This window comes from Tachyglossus aculeatus, chromosome 2 (genome assembly GCF_015852505.1).
Source record: "Tachyglossus aculeatus isolate mTacAcu1 chromosome 2, mTacAcu1.pri, whole genome shotgun sequence".
Classification (NCBI taxonomy): domain Eukaryota; kingdom Metazoa; phylum Chordata; class Mammalia; order Monotremata; family Tachyglossidae; genus Tachyglossus; species Tachyglossus aculeatus.
Genome location: NC_052067.1, coordinates 37,664,739 through 37,685,552, shown reverse-complemented (window position 1 = coordinate 37,685,552; position 20,814 = coordinate 37,664,739). Strand labels below are relative to the sequence as shown.

The following is a 20,814-nucleotide window of genomic DNA, read 5'->3' as shown; positions in this document are numbered from 1 at the left end:
CCAGTCTAAACCTTTGCTCACACTAGCGAAGTGAAGAGGGAGAAACGAGCCAAATATTTGGACAATTCAAATAAACTCTGCAAACCCTCTGGGTTTCATTCTGATTTTTATTTTCCAAGCAAAATACATATATATATTTTAATGCTAAATTATCCAGTTAAATGCTTCTGTTCTCCACTTCACTCTGCTGGTGTAGACCACGCCAGGATTTCTTTCAAATCAGGAGGTCCTCCGATGAGCTAACATGCAAAAAAAAGCCTCTACCAGTGAAGAAAACCATGAAGCTCAGAGCCATTTGGAAAGGGATGAGAAAGGGTGAGAGGGTCGGGGCGGAGAGACAATGCCAGTGAGAGTGAAAGGGAAACAAAGTAAAGCCCATTTGAACTACTTAAAGAGGAAAATCAAGAAGCATGTTCTGGTAGGGTGAAAAGCAGGTGACTGAGGCCAGGCTGATACTGCCATGCTACTGAAATGACGACTCCGCCTCACAGACTTGACAACTTACCTGCTGCCAAACCTATCAATCAGGTTGGATGTTCCAGTACTTACCAGGCAGCCCTGAGATAAGAAGGCGGGGGAGAGAAGCTGAAAGGAGTTAAAGCTGAGAGGTGCCCGGGGACAGAAAAGGAGCAAGTCAAATCATCCTAGCGTTTAAAAACACCTTAGGGTTGGTTCCCCTTCACCTAGTCCCAAACATAATGGAACTCCCCACTTCCACCTTCCGACCTATTTACAACTCTCCTTCCTTAAGATGATTTCTACTCGCTGCTGATTTTCTCAAGAAACCCTGGGAAATGCCTTTGGGTGTCATTTTTTGAGAAATCCAGTCATAATTTCCTTACATAGCCGAAGTTTCAAAACACTCAAAACTTTTCGTCCCTATTATCTCAACAGTGCTCACCACATTCCTGTGATGTGGTGGAGAGAAGGGGCCAGTACAACAGGGAGATCCTGTTGCCTGTTTTAAGGTGGCCCACCTTCATCCTTGGCATTGGCAATTGCCAGTAGCAACAAAACCCTTTTGAAACCGACCCCAACTTCATTTAGGCCTGACCCAGAGATGACAGCGGGTACTTTCCAAGCGCTTAGTACAGTGCTCTGCACACAGTAAGCGCTCTATAAAAACGATTGAATGAATGAATGAGGTGGAAGAAGCACGGTCTCCAAAGCCTGCTTGGTCGTTTTCTTCCCAGAGGGTTAATGAGCAAAAATGACTTAGCTGGAGTGGATTTTGTCTTTATATTCAACGCTGCCCAGAAAAATCTCTCGGGAAATTAAAAGGAGAACCGGCTTTCTTTTCCAAACGGGGGCTCTGAAGAAGTGAGGAATGGCTTCAGGGCACTCCAGTTGGATCTGGGGTTGACGGTGGGCATTTAGTTGGACTGTGAGCCGTGAGCAGAAGCAGTCTAAAGGCCAGGCATAGTGCAAGTAAACTCGACTTTCTATCTATAATTTTCAATTACAGGTTCTATGAGAGATTTAAATTGCCAGTAAGTCCAAATTGAGTAGGCCCAGAAGAAATATCAAGGGTCAACTCAGACAACAAACATTTTCTCAAGAAACCCTGAGAAATGCCTTTGGAAGTCATTTTTTGAGAAATTTAGTCATAATTTCTAAAGTTATAAAGGAAAAAAATGCATCAATATAAAATTATTACCCAAATTCACCCCTCCTACAAGTTATAGTGCAGCCAAATGAAGGTATACCCTCTCTGGAGTTTAGTTAGAAATGTTAGAAAGTTGCTTTAGAAAGTTTAGCTATCGCTGCATATTGGGGCACATTTTGCTGACCACCTTTTAAAATGAAACGCCAGCCAAATTCCACCAAATTCTACTCCTACTTCTTCCCTGTCTCCCTCACTAACATTGTAATTGTAATAATTTTGATATTTAAGTGCTATGTACCAAGCACTGTGGGATTGTCAGCTGTGTGACTTTGGGCAAGTCACTTAACTTCTCTGTGCGCCTTAGTGACCTCATCTATAAAATGGGGATTGACTGTGAGTCCCAAGCGGGACAACCTGATCACCTTGTAACCTCTCCAGCGCTTAGAACAGTGCTTTGCACATAGTAAGAGCTTAATAAATGCCATTATTATTATATACAAGATAATCAGGTCTCACATAAGACTCACAGTCTAGGTAGGAGGGAGGAACCGTATTAAATCCCCATTTTGCATATGAAGGAACTGAGGTACAGAGAAGTTAAGTGACTGGCCCAAGGTCACACAGCAGGTTTGTGGCGGAGCCGGGATTAAAACCCAAGTCCTCCGAATCTCAGGCCCGTGCTGTTTCCATTAGATAAAGCTGCTTTTCTGGTTCTTCTTTGTCTGTCCAGTTCTCTCAGTCTGCCTCTATCTATCAGGTGCCGTCTGCCTCTCCATTTTGACTTGGAAATCTTCCGGGAGTCATATGAAGCTTTAGAGGAAAGACGGATGTAGCGAGATCTGGCCAACAACTAAGGTATTATTGGTGTCTTTAAGACTGACACCAATTTTTTTTATAATGCTTATACCATTTTTTTTTTAGTAATTCTTTTAACTGCTGTTAGGTTTTTCAGTTCCATTAGAAACATGGCAGAGAAAGTTCATGGCCTAGAGGAGAAAGTATGAATCTGGGAGTCAGAAGACCTGGGTTCTAATCCTGGCTCTGCCACATACCTGTGAGTCCTTGGGAAAGTCACTTAGCTTCTCTGTGCCTCCGTTCCCTCATAAGCAGAATTGGGATTTAACACCTCTCCTCCCTCTTACTTAGACTGTGAGCCCCATGTGGACTTGATTATCTTGTAGCCATCCCAGTGCTTGGCATATTAAGTAAGCACTTAAATACCACAATTATAATTAAGTTTGAGAGAGATGGATAAACTATCATCGACTTTTGATGATCCAGTCTGTGGTTTATTTAGACTCTGAACTTCTCATTCTCCTTGCTCCCGACACGTTGGCTTCATGGTCAGCATCTCCAACGCAGGAAATGAGAAGGGAGACAAAACTCAGACCAGTGTGGCTACATTAGTCACAACTTTGGGAGGGGAAGCACCTTTACCTACTGACTTGGGGTGTTTTTGCCTTATCGCTGGTTTCATTTATCCTTGCAATCCCGTTTCTCCAGTGCTGTCGATAAATAATTGGCTAGCGACTTGGGACACCACAAAAAGATCATGTTAATTCTATCACAAATGTATGTCCACAAACCACTTAAATACATGCTGTCTTGTGGCTCTAAGCACAACTCACTATCATTTTCTGGAAATGTTTCTGACCCTGTAGCCCCAGTATCATTTTCATCAGTTCAGAGGCAATCAACAGGGAATGAGATGCAAAACCCGAGGAAAAGACCAGGCGAAAGCATCTCTACTCTTTTATGTTTAGACAGTACTTTCCTTGAAGAAAATTCATTAAAGCCAAATACCCCCTTCAAAGTCGAAGAGCACCACATTGGCTTCAAAGAGTGCCCCAGGGGAAACTCATAACTAAATGGGAAGCTGATATTTTGAGAATTTCTTAGAACAGAGTATATTTTCAAAATTGTTGAAACCAACTTGGTGAGTGAAAGCTGCCTGGTTTACACAGGCACAAATGCTGGACTGCATTTCCTGTGTCTTTAATCTTCCTTCTTAATCCGGATGTCAAAGAGCACAATCATGGCTCTGGGACCCAGGCTAGGCCCGCCACGGCGAGTGAAGATGGGAAGTTCAAAACTGCTCTGAAGACTAACTTTCCAATGCCGTGCTTTCCTTGGAGCTAAATGACTGATAATCAACCCGGTCCCCTTAATCACCTAGGGTTGAAAACACAAGAACAAGTCCTAGAGTTGTTTCTTAAAACACTAGTCACCCCTGGTTTCTTCAAGCATTTCTAAATCATTTAGCTGCTGGGAAATGGTACTACATCAGTTTTAGAGATGGGGAAAGTGAGGTAGTAACACGAGTTGGCAGAATACTTGGAGAAAAACCTCAGTCCTAGGCTCTCTCCTCCAAACTACACTCTCTTTCTCAAGGATCACTTCGGTAAAGATTTAAGATGGCCATAAAGCCTTTTATAACAATGTACCTGGGACTGGCACGAATTCCTCTGCTCCAATTCATTTCCGACAAAAGGCACAGCCTCCCTTCCCACTCCCCCTGTGGCAACATGCTATTGAAATTCCAGTTAGATCATGTCATTCAGACTCCATTTCTATAGCGACAGAGAGGTTATAAACACTGTGAACTGAATTTAGTTCAGAGAAAGCTTTTTCAGAACCTACTAAGGCTTGTCAACAGAAACACCCATTTTCCCCCGTGTACATTTAAGTTCAAAGGGTTAGAGAACAATGGAAGGGTTTCTAAGCCAAGAAAAACCTCACTGGCAGACTATATTTACTCTACCCACTTCTGGGTTTCTGCGAGTTTTTAAGTTGCCCATTGAAGAGAAAGTGCACAATAAACACGGTGAATGTCTATGCAGATACTTACAAAGCAAGAGAACACAGAGCTAAATCAAAAGAACAGGTTTTGGAAAAGTTTTATTGCATTTGTTTTCCATATGGAAGCATTAACAGAATTGAAAAGATGCAGCATGTTCACATGACTTTCTGAAAAGTGAGACAGACCTATTAACTTTTCTGTTCTCGGACTTGGATCTGCAGTCTAATGAACCTCATTTCCTCACAAACTGAAACAAAAAAAACCTTCTCAGTCTACAAGAATTTACAGACATCCAGTATTGAAAAAAACTACCCCCCAAATTTGTGATTGATTGAAGGGTTACCCATCCCAACCCCCCGGTTTCCCCAGTCCCCGTTAATTACTCTCACTGATTCTTTCATAGAGAAACTAAATTCCATGAATGTCCTGCCCCAATATAAAACACGAGCTCCCTCCCTCCCAAAGGTTCAGGTTTCCCCCCTTGAGCTGGGAGCAGAATGCCTCTCTCCCACCTGTGTGCAACTGTATCCAACTGCATGGACTGCCCAACCCCTGCTGCATTTCCCCCAACTATGTATACTCCAAGACAGTAAGCATGCAAGCTCCTTAACACTGAAAATTTCCCGGTTTAAAATATATATATATATGTATATATATATATTTATATAGGTATAAATATGTGAGAGGATGGAGTCACTTTACAGATTTACAAAGCCAGAATGGGGGAGAATGCAGAGAATTGAAAATGAACCTATGCAGACCATCTGTGGTGGTGGATTTTCTGATTCGACCGTTCTCCAAGCCTGCTCGTCACATTAACGACACTGCTGAACAGGCACCGGGGCTCGGGAAACGGTTATTTGTCTGAGACAGGGAGTCAAATGTACGCAAAGGAGAAGATGCTGCTCTCCTAAAAACTGTGGGTTGAATTTTTTTTCCCCCATTCTGATAATGCATTTTGAGTGGTTAAAAAAAACAAAACTTCTGTCAAAGCTGTTTTATTACCCACAGCAGGGCAAGTTTGGTCGATTTCCCGGGAGCGGGCAGAACCCCCGTCCACCTCTCACCCGCTGGGCCCTGCTCGTCCCTCTAAAAGTTGGCAGAGACGTCAGCAGACTTGTTTCACGCTGCCACACTTGTATATGACTCCACTGTGTCCAGGGCCCCTTTCTAACCTTAATGGCCTCTTATCCACATGTGAAAAAAGTCACATCTCGGGAAGCCGCCGCTGCCTGTTGCCGGCACGGTGCCGCCCGTGTGTCCCCTGAATGTCTCTGTAGGCAGATGAAGACTCCGGCAGACCACTGGCTGCTAATGCCCCCGCTGTACATGCCCATCACCAACACAAACCACTGTTAGCAGGAGGTCATGTGCCCTTTCACATTAGTTATGCCATTCAGAAAGCAAGGAGGAAACGAGAGGCCAGTAAAGTTAATTTTTTTTTAAAAAAAGGAGCTTCCGCCACCAAAAATATATAGGATGATATTTTAAAAACTTTGCAGAAGATGGGGTGGGGATGTGGGGGGGGACTTTTTTTTTTTCTCTCTGCAACACAGCCATTTCTCTTGACATAAAAAAAATAGTTTCTGTTTTGCGTCCGGTTTGAACATTCGTGTAAAATCTATTGAACAGTAGTGCCGTAATGTGATTTTTTGTTTTAGTGGAAATGCTGGTCAGGAATTCTTCAGACCACATACTGGTATGGGTCTGCTTTGCCTTGGTCTGGAGTAGCGAACGGGCTAAGCCATGCTATAGAGAACGGATGGCCAAATACTGCTTTCATGTTCATCCATTTTGTTTTTTTAGCCCATCTTCTCTCTTCCTTTTTCAATTGTTCTATTCCCTGAAAACAAGAACAATCACACTTTCAGTCAAGCACTTTCTTTCACCGCTGGGGTCCTGGTTCGGGGGAAATGGTCTCCAGTGCTCTATGGCAAATGGAGTCAAAGTTTGGGTGTTTTAAGGTAACTAGAGAATCGTGTCCTCTTTTTCCTGTTTTACAGAAATCTTATTATTTGGGAAAGTTTCCTTGAAGTTATACCTTTTTTTCTAGTCTAATCCAGAAACTCTCAAAAAAGGGGGGAAACCAGAACAAAAGCAGCAGTCACCTAACAACTATCCTGATTTTCTGATGTTGAAAACCAAATTTCGATCAGGGCTGGATGAGTTCACCCGACCCTTCCTGTTTGTCACAGAACTGGAGCACTCTGAGTGCTCGATAAATGCACCATAATAAATGATGATGCAAAATCACTTGGGATTCACTTGGCATGAAGCTCAGCTTCAAACTGCAACGACCAGCTTGCAGAAAAAAAAAAAATTGGATCATTTTTACAGTTCTGTCATCTTCCCCAGAGGCAGTTGTGTGAGAATGGGAGTGGTCGGTCCCATTTCGAACTGCTGCGCTCATCCATTAATGGCTAAGAACTAAGAAGAGGAGTTTGCTTGGGGGCCAGGGGGGAGGGTGAGGAAGGTATGATCAAAAGAAAAGGAAAGACACTGGATTAGTAAAGTTTAGAGGGACAGCACAGAGTAGACCTTTCAAATAGCCAATCCACCAGCCACAGTTACATTGACAACTTCCCCAGTACTATTGGCACGCAATAAAATGAATGGTGTCCGAGGCCGCAGTGCTCTGCACCCAGAAACGCTCAATAAATACCGCTGGCTGACTGAATGATTGTTGACAAAGATGCTTGGGCTAAATTTACGACCCGCCTTATGCTACCAATCCTGGCTTTGGGTGGGAAAGGAGGGCCTGTGCTCCTTTCTTTACAATTCTCTACTTCTTCTGCCAAACTCCAGGAGAATCTAGCGTTGTAGAAACTTTAGAAATGGACCCATCACTGCTCCTGTTTTATGTCACTTCTCCAGGGAGGCTCCAATCCCTCCTTTGCCCTATTGGATGGGGGGGTGGGGGGGACAGGGGAGTGAAGGGGACCAACTGCCAGGCAGGGAAGCAAGCACTTCAGGAAGGGAAGGAGGGAAGCCAGGAGTCCAAGCCTTCTAAGAATCAAGGCCAGTCCTGCTGGGGTTTTTGCCCTCTCCAGGCCATCAGATAGCCACCAGTGTTCCCCTTCCCTCTGGGATATCACAGCCGCTGGAGACCAGCTGAGGAGCAATGGCAGGTCGACTCCATCCCAAACACCCGGTGGGGTCTTTCACCCGAGGGCTTCCAGGAGCCTCGAATCATCATCATCATCATCATCACCAACTGCATATACCGAGTTCCGCATACAGCACCGTATTAGGGCTCGGACGGTTTCGCAGAAGGAGGGGAACTGTCACTCTGATGGAATGAACCCTGCCAGGTTCATCCTTGCGGAAAGAGAAGCAGCGTGGCTTAGCGGAAAGAGCACGGGCTTGGGAGTTGGAGGGCGTGGGTGCTAATCCTGGCTCCGCCGCTGGTCGGCTGTGGGACTCTGAGCAAGTCATTTAACTTCTCTGTGCCTCAGTTACCTCATCTGTAAAATGGGGATTAAGACTGTGAGCCCCACTTGGGACAACCTGATTACCCTGTATTCTCCCCCGCAGTGCTTAGAACAGCACATAGTAAGCACTTAAATACCATAAAAAAAAGAAATTAAAAGTTTTCTCTCTTGAGGTGGCGGCAGGCAGCCCCCCACTAGGTGAGGGAAAGTTACGGGAGAGGGCCGAAGCTAGGCCAGTGGGTGGGAGGGGCAGGATAGGGTACCCCAATTTATATTGGGGTTGAGAATAATGCCTCCTTCGCCTGACCCAAAGAGCGTGGAGGGGAGGTGATGCCAAGCTTCCTTTTGGGATGCTGGGAAACAGAAATTAGGGAGGAGTGCAGGGGAGCTTGGAGGATATTTTGCCCCTTCCCTTCCCATCCCTTTCCCTCAAAGAGTGGGGTGGTGGTGAGGGGAAGCTTTAACTATCACATATTTCCAAAGGAAGTTCCTCTGTGCCCCTTGTACCACAGATCCACACAAGATTAGTCTCCAGGCAAGCAATGGGACCTATGATTCTTTCCACCTTTAGGGGAGATGGTTTCCTTTAAAAAAAAAAAAAAATTGGAACGCAGGGGTTAACCTTACATGAAGTTACTACTTCTCAGGCTGCTTCAAGGCAAACTTCTGGCCCACATACTGGTTTCCTTAGTGGGCAGAACATACCTTCATCCAGCTGTCTCAGGAGGCACTCTCAGTTTTAGACCCTGCCTGCTCAAAAGCTAAAACTATTTGGCTGGCAAGGGGGTCTCCAAAGACAACTCATTCTCATAATACGTGTGTGTGCGTGCGTGCACGCACATGCATATAATACTACTAACGGTATTTATTAAGTGCTTACTATGTGCAAAGCACTGTGCTAAGCGCTGGGGAGGTTACAAGGTGATCAGGATGCCCCATGGGGGGCTCACAGTCTTAATCCTCATTTTACAGATGAGGTAACAGGCACAGAGAAGTGAAGTGACTTGCCCAAAGTCACACAGCTGACAAGTGGCGGAGCCAGGATTTGAACCCATGACCTCTGACTCCAAAGCCCAGGCTTTCCCCACTGAGCCACGCTGCGTATGTGAATATATATTGGAAAACCTCCATAAGGGAACTAAAAGGAGTGACTCCTTGAGATGGCATGAAGGAGAAACAGCTGGGATGGGGGCCCAAGACAGCAAAGTACTCCCTTGTATTTTTATTGCATTCTCCCAAGTGCTCTGCACACAGTTGAAGCTAAGTAAATACTGGTCGATGTAATGATGTGTAAAAAATTCCTGAGTAATCATTTTCATTTATTTACCTTTCCATTCTCTGGTGACTTCTGAACCCTGTCATTATTTCTTCTTTCTGCTCCCACTATTTATTAATACATTTTGGGCTGGCCTGTCTCCTCCCCAGATTGTAAGCGCCTCAAGGGCAGGGACCATATGGTAGTCATCTAATGTACCCTCTCCCTAACTGTCCGAGCCCTCTCTTAGAGGCATTAGCACACCACGGATACGACTGATGATGATGATGATGACGATGATGGAAGTGACCACAGTACCAGCTGAGCAGCAGCACGGACTGCACGAACGTCTGCCACTTGAACAACGAAAGCAACCCCATACTCCTGTGGGCTGGGGAGTCCTGTCTAAAGGTGATTAGGCATAAGTGATCAGAAAATAAATACTCAGGACAGTTAGTTCAGTTCTTGCATTCTCCTTAGTAACACCCCTGTTAGTCAGACACAGATATGGTGATACCTGGACAGGAAGTGGCCAGTTACCTTGGAAGAGGCTGAAACTGTCCCCTCCTGTGGACCTTTATTCCTGGTTTACTCTGAGTGGAAAATCACAGCCCCTGAACTAAATTATCCTCGTCTCTGCGTCAACACAGCTCCAGGAAACACTGGCAAAGCCCCCCCGCAGGCCACAGTTTGGGAAGAGCTGACCCAAGGATCCCCACGGGCCCCACAAAGAGAACCACGAGGGGACAGGAAGGAAGGCAGTTAACACAAAAGCCATGCCTTGCTCCTCTCCCGCCTTTTTGGCTTGCTGGAGGGAGAACGGTCTCTCCCGTTGGGAGCGATCATCCAACTCGGACTCCAGGAGGGTCACGGACAGGAGAGGAGGTTTGGGAAAGGCCAACCCCAGACTCCACCGGCCACTGATTCCGGAGGACAGAGAATTCCCTGAGGGAGGCGAGCCCAACCTCTGCAGTGCCTACGGCACAGGACCGTCCTACGCTGGAAGCCTTCCCCTGTGGGAGACAACCTTGGATCCCCTCTGGACCACGAGCCCAGTTCTGGCAGGGAATACGCTCCAGCCACAGCAGGTAAATGCAGAAAACAGAGAGGGAGGCTGATGGCTGGGTTGATCTCCACATATCTCTTCCCCTTTCTCTGCGTTGTATATAGGGGTAGGGAGAAGGAAGGAAGTTCAATCTTGCAAACAGATCTGCCATGGAACTGAAGTGCTGCCAACTGCTCATGAGGAAGCAGAAGGGGCACTTCAGTGTCACCACCAATGTATGCAATATAAGCCTAACTAATGCTCTTAGAAAGGGGAGCTTTCTCCAATGGAACACCTGGGCCTGTCCTCAACATAATAAAAGAGGACAGTGCGTGCATATACAAGTACCATGTGCACAATCTTCATTTTCACTTAAGTTGCAATAAGTTGGTAGACCTGAGAGGTGCTGACATTAGGCCCTGGTGATCTGCTCAGCTTGTAATTTCTGGGCTGGTCTCACAGCACCTAAGTACCCCAGCTCGGGGAAGCAGCTGCCATGCCATTACCGCGCCCGGCCCCCCTCAGCCTCTCCTGAGCTCAAGGCCACGGAACTTCAGAGCAGGAAGAAGAGGGAGGGCCACGTACCGTTTCATCGGTGCAGATGGAGTGAACCTGGGTCCCAAACATCACTGACGTGAAGATGAGGAAAAGGAGGCCCTCGAAACACAGCAGGATGAGAAGAATCACTGTAGTGGGTGGAGAGAAAGAGCTGCATTCTGGAAAGAAAAAGAACAAGGGCTTAGGGTCTAAATGCAGGGGCCGCAGAATCAGCAGAATCACACACCGTGGGGTTTCGGTGCCTATCTTCCTGGTGGGTCGCAGGACAAATTCCCAACCGTCCTGCCCCTGGTTTGGGGTGAGGGAGGAGGGCAGCTGACCCTGAAGGAAAGGTGGGGTGGGTTCCCATCCATCCTTGAGGAGCTCCTGCAGCCCCCTCCTGCCTGGGTTCGCCTCTAAGCTGAAGGGCTCCCATGACTGGGTGAAACACATGCTGACTGTGAGCCCACTGTTGGGTAGGGACCGTTTCTATATGTTGCCAACTTGTACTTCCCAAGCGCTTAGTACAGTGCTCTGCACACAGTAAGCGCTCAATAAATATGATTGATTGATTGAGTCTGGGAACAGATGGGACAAAGGCCGGGATCAGGCCTGACAACCTCAGCTCCAACAGAAGCCCCAGGACTAGGCTGATCTCCTCAGAGATCTCCTCCTCTGGACTGGGGATGTCCTTGGGCCGGACTGCATCATCTTGGCTCCCAGCGCTTAAAACAGTGCTTTGCACATAGTAAGCGCTTAATAAATGCTATTATTATTATTATTCCTTCCTCCCTTCCCCCACTCCCCGACCTCAGTTCAGGGAGGTCCTAGGAGCTCCAGACTTGTCAAACATTTCTTTGGCCAACCCCACCTGCGTGGTTTTGCTTATTGTTACCCTTCTCTTCCCCTTCCTCCCTCCACCTCTGCCCACACGGACTAGCAGCAAAAACCCTGAGAGATCCTCCACGGGTGCAAAAGAAACTGAACCAAGACGGGGAGTTCATTAAGTCTAAAGACTCTCAGACTGAGGGTCAGAAGGCCCAGCTAAGCCAAGGGCAGGGGCCACGTTCGGTTCCCCCACTGCATGATCCTGACCCGCCTAATAGCTGCCCCGGGGAAGAAAGGAGGGACAGTGAGGTACGGAGCTCTGGGGTGAGAGGGAACACAAGAGAACAGATAATTTTTCCCTGCCCTGTAACCCAGAGGTTTAGGTGTCCAATAGACACCATGATGAGCTTACTGAGGGTGCACAGTGGGGACCTGTGTCAGAGCACATTCTGTGTCACACTGCAGAGGTGCTACTTTATAAGCCATTTCTAAGCCCAAAGCAAGATGGTGGGAAATGGTCCCCAGGGCTGGTCACTGAGCGGAAAAAGCCCGGGCTTTGGAGTCAGAGGTCATGGGTTCAAATCCCGGCTCCGCCGACTGTCAGCTGTGTGACTTTGGGCAAGTCACTTCGCTTCTCCGTGCCTCAGTTACCTCATCTGGAAAATGGGGATTAAGACTGTGAGCCCCCCTTGGGACAACCTGTTCACCTTGTAAACTCCCCAGCGCTTAGAACAGTGCTTTGCACATAGTAGGCGCTTAATAAATGCCATCATTATTATTATTATTGTTGGGTGAGTAGGCTGCAAAGGGGGTGTGTTCGCAGACCACAGCCCAGCGGTTCCTTGTACCCATTCTTTTCCCATCTTCCTTATGATAAGTCTTGGGCTTGGTGCCAGAAAAATTAGTGTCCATGACAACTGATGGAAATAGGTCTCTCCTTTCTGTAACGTAACACATCAACGCAGCGGAGACGAATTGACTGAAAGGGGAGTGGTGCGGGGTGGGAAGTTTGTACAGAGCGAGGAAAGGCACAGTGACCAGGGAAAACAGTTTTTTAATGGCAGGGAGGTAACTACCAACCCTACTCCAACCTACCGAGTTCGGGAAACAGGTATTACAGGAAATTGTCTTTCAAAGCTGCAGGGCTGAGGAAGGAAAGCACTCCAGTGAGGCTGAAGAGGATTTCTAAAGTCAAAGCCACTAATACCGTAGTCCTCTTTGAAATGCTTTTCCTCACATTCGGTGTTTCTGGGCGGAAGACAGGCCCTATCGATCATCCAAGCAACACTTCCTACTTAGGTGTTTTCCTGCTTAAGTATTTAATTATTTCAAGGCAACTGGAAAACATCTGTGGGAATGTTTTCCTTTTGGTTTCACAAAAAACAAACAAACCATAGTGCTTTCGGTTCTAGCCAATTCTCTTCACAAAGATTAATTTACACAATAAAAAAGGCTAAATGTGAGGGTAACTTAAACAATTAGTTTTATCCTATATAAAGGAAAATTAACTGCTTAGACACTCATTTTGATTCAGAGTGCTCTGGCATCAGATCAAACTGTCTCATACTCTGATACCTCGTCCAAAAGAGCAACCATCTCTTTTCTCTACCTTTCTGAACACTTATTTATTTCCCTTGAGTTGATATCCTCACCCAGCCACCCTCCCCACCCACCAATTTTTGCTCTTTGCCTGCATTTTCCACCACGGGTTTTCCAAACAGAAACGACAAATCATTATTTGACACCGCTCTGAAACTAGGCTGGAAAGCTGGGAGGATGCTTTGCACCAACAATGACGGCTCCTCCGTATTCCTGTCTTAATAAAAGCTCCTGGGGGCAAAAGCCGATGTGATGAGGCTGCCTCTTGACCCAGAAAAAAACACCACCGGCTTTAATCCTGGGCAAAGGGGGAAGGCACTTACTTGTCCAGTCTTCTTCGAAGCAGTACAGGAAATGAAATCCCACCATGATGAGGGCATGCAGGGAAATGAGTGCTATATACATCTGAAACAGGAAAAAGCATGAAGACACCAATCAATCAATCAATCAATCAATCGTATTTATTGAGCGCTTACTATGTGCAGAGCACTGTACTAAGCGCTTGGGAAGTACAAATTGGCAACGCATAGAGACAGTCCCTACCCAACAGTGGGCTCACAGTCTAAAAGGGGGAGACAGAGAACAGAACCAAACATACCAACAAAATAAAATAAATAGGATAGAAATGTACAAGTAAAATAAATAAATAAATAAATAAATAAATAAATAAATAAATAGATAAATAGATAGATAGATAGATAGATAGATAGATAGATAGAGTCAGGTCAGGTCCCTGTTCCAACTAAGAGCTTCCTAACGGGAAAGATCGTTAGACCCCGGAATGTGGTTTTCTTAATGGTACCTGTTAAGTGCTTACTATGTTCCAGGCACTATAATAAGCACTGGGGAAGATGTAAGATAATCCGACTGGACACGGTCCATGTTCTACATGGGGCTCGCCAGTTTAATCCCCATTTCACAGAAGAGATAACGGAGGCCCAGAGAAGTGACTTGCCCAGGGTCACACGGCGGACAACTGGCAGAGCCGGGACTAGAACTCGGGTCCTTCTGACTCCCAAGCTTGTGCTCTATCCACTAGGCCATACGGCTTCTCAATGGTTGCTGAAGGATGGGGTGGAATATCCTTTCTTGGAACTCCGCAATAACAGGGTAAGCGTGGTGGACCTCTGGTTCTGCTTGAAGGCAGAAGAGCTCGCAGGGTCCAGACTTTATGAGGAAGGAGATACCCTGGGAGCCACGTACAGAACAAGCAGAGAAACCAACACCAAAAGGCAGGCAAACATCCAACTCTCACTGGACGTGGTGCAAGGAGGAGTGTCCTGAGGCGAATGAGGAAAGAACCCACACCTGCAGGCGCTGGTTGTCAATGATTTTAACCTGGTGTTTCATGATTGTGATCGTAACCCAAAACGGAGCAACTGCCCACGGGTAAGAAAGACAAACAGCTAGCTGAAATGAAGTACTTCAATCACATCACTTACTGGGACGGGGCAAGCTATTCCCAAGAATCCCACTCATTTCCCTTCATCTGTGGAGTTTTAAGTGGCTGGTTTGATTGACCGTGATCCCAATGAATATCACTATTCTGAATGATAGCAATGATCATTATTACCACTCAAACATTCCACACAAAGAGCTTTAAACGAATTTCACGGTTTCGGGAGGGAAGGATAGGAAAATTCTGAGGAAACTTACTGTAAACAGTACAAAGTACTTCTGGTTATTCTCTCCTACGCAGTTATTAACCCACGGGCAGTGGTGGTCCATTTTCCGAATACACCTCTTGCAGACGCTGGAAAAAAAAATGAATCAGAAAAGCCTTACAGGGATCCATCCCCTTTTCTAGACTGAATCAGGAAAATTAAGAATGTAACCCAGGGATTAGAGGAAGATGGGATAAAATAAACCCACAATAGGAAAATGGAGGATGAAACAAGATAGTCCCTTGACTGGGGGAAAAAATGGATCTTCTTTTATCCCAAGTTTTGAAAAAGAGCATCGGTTGCCTCTCAGCCACCTAGCATTCTTCAAACTCACACAAAAAGTGAGGGCATGCAGGTAAATGTGAGCGACATTCTTTCTTTTAATGGCATTTGTTAAGCATTTACTATGTGCCAGGCACTGTACTAAGTGCTGGCAAGCTAATCAATTTAAACACAGCCCATGTCCCACATGGGGTTCTTAATTCCCATTTTACGCAAGAGGTAACGGAGGCACAGAGAAGTTCAGTGACTTGTCCAAGGTGACACAGCAGAAAACTGGCAGAGCTGGGTTTAGAACCCAGGTCCTTCTGTCTCCCGGGCTCAGGCTCTATCCATTAGGCCGTGCTCCTTCTCAGAAACAGGAAAACTTGGTAATTTTGAGCTAGTCTACCTAAATACCCTGAAGAAGACGGATCAAAGAGTTGTGTTTGACTGAACTTCAGGACTCAAAAGGCCAGCAAAAGGATGGTCCTCAGATCCCCACTAGCAGCTGCACAATTCTGTCTGGTATTGGGCCCACTGTCTGTAATATTTACTGAGCGCTTACTATGCACAGCACACTGCGCTAAGCACTTGGGAAAATTGGTAGATGTTCTCTGCCCACCAGGAGCTTATGGACTAGATGGGGAGAGAGACACTAAAATAAATTTCAGATATGTCCATAAGTGCTTTGGGGCTGAGGGTGTGGCGAATATCAAGTGTTTAAAAAGGGACAGGGGACGCCGAAGGTAGAGGGAAAAAAAGTTGGGAAAGGCCTCTTGGAGGAGAGGTGATTTTAATAAGGTTTTGAAAATGGGGAGAGTGGTGGTCCATCAGACACGAAGGGGGAAGGAGTTCTAAGCCGAGGAAAGACTTGGGCAAGGGGTCGGCGGTGAGACAGATGAGACTGAGGAACAATGAGTAGGCTAGCATTAGAGGAACAAAGTGAATGGGTTGAGTTGAAGCAGGAAATGAGTGAGGTAAGATTGGATGGGGAGAGCTGAGTACTTTAAAACTAATGATAAGGGGCTCCTGTTTGAAGCACAGGTGGATGGGCAACCACTGGAGGGTCTTGAGGTGTGAGGAGAAATGGACTGAATTTTTTTTTTCTTTTTTTTGGAAGAACGATCTGGGCAGCAGAGTGAAGTTGGGACTGGAGTGGGGAGAGGCAGGGAGGTTAACGAGGGGACTGATTCGACAGTCAAGAGGGTTTACGGTGAATGCTTGGATCGGCTTAGTAGCAGTTTGGATGGAGAGGAGAGGGGAGATTTTACTGATGTTGTGAAGGTAGGACACGATTTGCTGAGAGACTGAATAAATGGGTTAAATGAGAGATGAATCGAGATTAATGCTAAGGTTACGGGTTTGTGAGATAGGGAGGGGGGTGGTGGTGCTGCTGCTTTCAGTGATGGTAAAGAGAGGGAGAGGACAGGGTTGGAGGAGTTCTGTTTTGGACATGATAAAGGTCTAGGGGACTGAAGGACTGGGAAGAGAGTTGGGGCATGGTGAATTAATTGGGAACAGGGAAAGAAAAGTTGGCAGCCTCATCTAATTTTCTGGTAATCTTTTCACCCCTTGCCCAAGAGATATGACTATTAGGTTTCCAAGTGCTCTTCTGCCTCCTCTGCTACAAAATCTCTTAATAGTTTTACCAAGTGAGTGCCAAGCAGTCAGGCTTTGGATACCTGTAAATGGAGGAAGATGTGTAGGAGTGTAAACAAGAAAGGACATTAGGAACCTACCCTTCTCTTCCCCTTCCCCTATCCTAACCCCGACCCCACCAAGAGGAAGAATGACAAACACAGGAAAAGGGTGATTTCACAACAATCAGAACCAAGTTGCAAAGTGCAGCCAGATGAAGCAACTACACATACTTTAGAATGAGATACAATAAGAGAGCAGGTTGAGAACTGGTAAAATACATACAGTTCCTGGCAACAAAGAAAACCAAAACTGAGGTACCAATTCCCAGCTCTCTGATGCCCAAACATTGGCTTAAATTCAAGCTCTAGGGAAAAGGAGCAGGCCTACAACTGTGAACAAAGTTTTCCAATTTTGTAGTTGATTGGCCTGATAGCCCCATTTACATTCTGCCTTCATTTCAACCTTAGACAACCTTGTGTTCATTAGTAACGGCTTCTGATCTGGGAAGAAATTTAATACCGGCACTCTTTAAAATGAGCTATTTTTAATCACTTACCGGGCTAGAGAAATCTGGTAAAGTTCTAGTCACTTCCATTCAGCTCTGAGTTTTTAAGTCACCGTTTTGAAAGGATACGGGCTATACTTCTGTCCTCCATCCACCCCCCCCCCCCCTCCACCCCCCAACATGATTAGTTTTTCCCTGCAAGTTTGGGCACCAAGGAATCACCCAATTGCTTGGGAAAACCGCCTGCGCACACTATTACGTATGGTCCTGCTCAAGGCTAACAGGCCCAGATAACCAAAGATCATAATACCCTGGAGGCTAACGGGAAAGTCAGAGTGGCAAAGCAGGACAAGGTGGGACATTTCCGTCAGACTATGCAGATGACCTGGTTGGTTTTAGCTCCACAACTGTGCCTGCTGACTGGGATTAAACTAGAAGCAAGGTGCACTGAACCAAAACTGGGTCCAGAGAGGGGAAATGACTTTGGGAAGAGCAAATTGTCCCAAACAAACGAAATCTCAGGCCACATAGGAGGAGGAGTAGATGTGATGCAACTACTGGTGTTTCTTCATCATCAGTAAACAAGAAATTGATGCTGTTAATAACATCTTGGATTTTAGATAGCACTTCTATTTCCAAACCATTCTCACACTATTTCTCTCATTTCTGCCTCACAACAACTCTGCGATATAGATAGAGAAGCAAGCATTATTATCCCCTTTTTGCAGAAGAGGAAACTGAGGTAAAGAGATGTTACATATCCTGCCCAGGGTCACCCAGCAGGCTGGTGGCAGAGGTTGTACTGGAACCTGAACCCTGATCCTCTGGCTTCCAGACTGGTGCTCTTTCACATCACTGTTAGCACTACTGGATGGGTATCAGCCTGCCTAGACGTCAATGACTCAGTGTCTACCACGGGCTAATTTTTTTCAGCATCTTTATCAGTGACCTAGGCAAACTGGAAAACACACATCTAATCTGCTGAAGATACCAGTCTGGCAGGGTTTCGAACACTCTGCAAGCAGGAATGGAATTCAAAGGGATGTATTTGGAATTAGTCCTATAAAAGCAAGATGAAATTCAATGGGGACAACTGCACAGTAACATACTTGAGGACAAAAAGCAAACGGCACAAAATACCGGAAGGGAAAATACTAACTAAACACAAGGGCGCAAGAAGAAAGACCCGGGGGGTTGTGGCTAACCAGGAGCTGAAAAGGAATCAGCAAGGTAGGGTCATTATTATACAAGCCGATTTAATACTTGGATGTATCAAAAGGATGTCAACATTCAAGAGTTGGGAAATCTTCTATAATCTGCACTAGCCTGACCTTGAGTAGAGTTTTTTACTTTAATTGTAGTCTCCCAAGTGTGCAATACAGTGTTCTTCACAGAGTCGGCACTCATAGAGTCCACTGAACGAATAACGTTGTTGATGTTGTTGGTCCAATGCTGCAGACCATATTACCGATAAAAGGAAAAGAAAACAGATTCTTTGAATAATGTCAGTCAGGCTCGTTTAGGTTAGAGAAGAGAAAGCCAAGGATAACTTAATAACTGTTTTAATATTCTTTTTCTCCCACCTGCTTCTACTGATTCTAAATCATAGTTTGCCTGTCTGCCTCCTCCATTGTTTCCTGAAAGGCAGGAAACACGTTTTCCATAGCCCCCAAAGATCCAACAACAGGAAATGAGCTTAAATTAAAATGGGTGAATTTGGTTGGACAAAGTCCACTTTCAGGGCGAGACCATCACTGGGATCGGCTACCAACATGGCTCCTCCATCACTGAAATACCCTTTCGAGGACCCGTCTCTAATCATTAGATCCTAGGAAATGAATTCATAAGAGCACTCAGTGTTCCTCCCCTTCCCGTCTCATCTATTACCCTCACTCCATGCCCCTCCCATCAGGCTACCCTAAGCTGCGGATGGCATCTCTGAAGTGGCTTTCAAGGTAACTGGCCTTGCCATTGTTCAAAAACAGTGCTGGGAGTAAGTTGAACCGGGAGAAACTCAGGCCAGATATAAGAAAAAGTCCCAAGACAAATGTTCCAAGCCTCTGGCCTGCCCGTTGTGTCTTCTCCAGGGTGGGAAGCACGGGCCCCACAGATCTTTGAGCTCACCCTGGGTCTCTGACAAGGCCTAGGGGTTTCCAGCTGAGGCTGAAAAGACCCCAGATGGCTTTCTGGCCATTAACTCTTGGAAACCTGCCCCGCTTCCAGGCTTCATCCCTCCCGACAAGGAGGTTTTCCCGACAAGGGTGGGATCACCGGGTCGGAGCACCTGAGCTGAGTGGCTCATATCAGCTTTGACCTTCTCAACCCATCAATGGGCTTCAAGCCCACTAGGGTGTTTCGAACTGGAACGGAGAGTTGCACCGTGACTCCTGTGTGTTTCTGGCCATTTGGTATTTTCCTGTAAATACAGACCCCAATTCATATCAAATATTGACAGACCCAACAGGTTCCAAACACTCCACTTCTGAGACAGGCTGGCGTTAAACACAGATGCTCCAGGGAAAGGTCATATTCTTGGAATTACGAAGACAGTTTGAAAGACAGACGTTCTCTGGGCCCACGTTTCCCAACACAGAGCACAAGCAAGCAGAGTAGAGGGTCATTAAATTTTCTGCATCCAAAGAGAGGGTTTCTTGTAATGCCAAACCCACAAGGCAGCTCTATCTCTTATGCGGGTGGATTCTGTTTGACTAGAAGGCCAGGCTTTCATTTATCCCAAACTGTTGGCCCACAGAACTGCTCTGGCTCTGACACACCATTCAGAATTGCACAGATGTCGGCTCACATTTTCTGTGGCATGAATAAGTGACATGCACCATCGTTTTGGCTCGGCTGAATCAGTGACTCTTGTTTTGCTTGAGCTGATTTGTTTGCAGGAGAGCCAAAGAAAGCCTAATCTGGAGCGCCCAGTGAGTGGAGAGATTCCGGGGAGTCAGAGAGGAGAATGTAAATCAGGGAGGGGTGGCAAAGTGAGGAGAAAATGGAAGAGTTATGTTCATAGGCAAATGTTACAGTGTTACACACATATCGGGCTACTCCCTTTAAAACGCCAGCGCTTCACAACAGAATGTCCCTCCCCAGTCCCCGTGAATAGTGATATTTTCTAACACGGCCATGGCATTCCAAGAACAGCCACTTTGCTGGCATATTTTCACTTTCAAGTATCGCCATCGCCTCTGGCCTGACACTGGTAGTGAATTACTGGGATCAGAGGTAGAAAACTGTGATTTTATTTTACCACCTGGAATCTAAAGGCAGGAAAGACTGCTAAATGTTTTGGGGTTTCCTACAAGAATGCTTTAACAAACCATCACATACAGCCTACAGACTACGTTGTAAGAAAATGATTACACTATCACCAGTTTCTAGGAACCACTGCCCAGCTAGAAAAGAACAGAGTGCATTCCCTCCCCGAGAAGTAGGAGTAAGCCACTGAACTCCTCCTTTTCCCAAACACAAACTGAGAAAAGTTTAATGAGGACTTGGCATTAGAACTTGGCGGGGAAAGACGAGGGGGAACTTGTAGAGGGTCTTTACCCTCTAAGCATTTTGATACTCACCCCAGTCCCACAGCACTTATGTACATAGCCCTCTTCCCTATTTGCCCTATCTGCAATTTATTTT

The 20,814-nt window shown here is 46.0% G+C and overlaps 1 protein-coding gene across 8 annotated transcripts in view; it reads right to left on the bottom strand.

Moving 5' to 3' along the window:
• ZDHHC3 (zinc finger DHHC-type palmitoyltransferase 3) overlaps positions 1–20,814 on the bottom strand; it is a 56,278-nt gene that overhangs the window by 4,419 nt on the left and 31,045 nt on the right. For 7 of the 8 annotated variants that reach the window (XM_038765971.1, XM_038765952.1, XM_038765980.1 and 4 more), the window contains 3 exons: positions 14,758–14,854; positions 13,425–13,506; positions 10,723–10,853 (listed from right to left, as the gene is read on the bottom strand). In XM_038765971.1, coding sequence (XP_038621899.1) covers positions 10,723–10,853; positions 13,425–13,506; positions 14,758–14,854 — 310 coding nt within the window. Of the gene's footprint in view, positions 1–4,474; positions 6,250–10,722; positions 10,854–13,424; positions 13,507–14,757; positions 14,855–20,814 lie in introns of those variants that run through there. The other variant, XM_038765990.1, reaches the window with a different exon arrangement.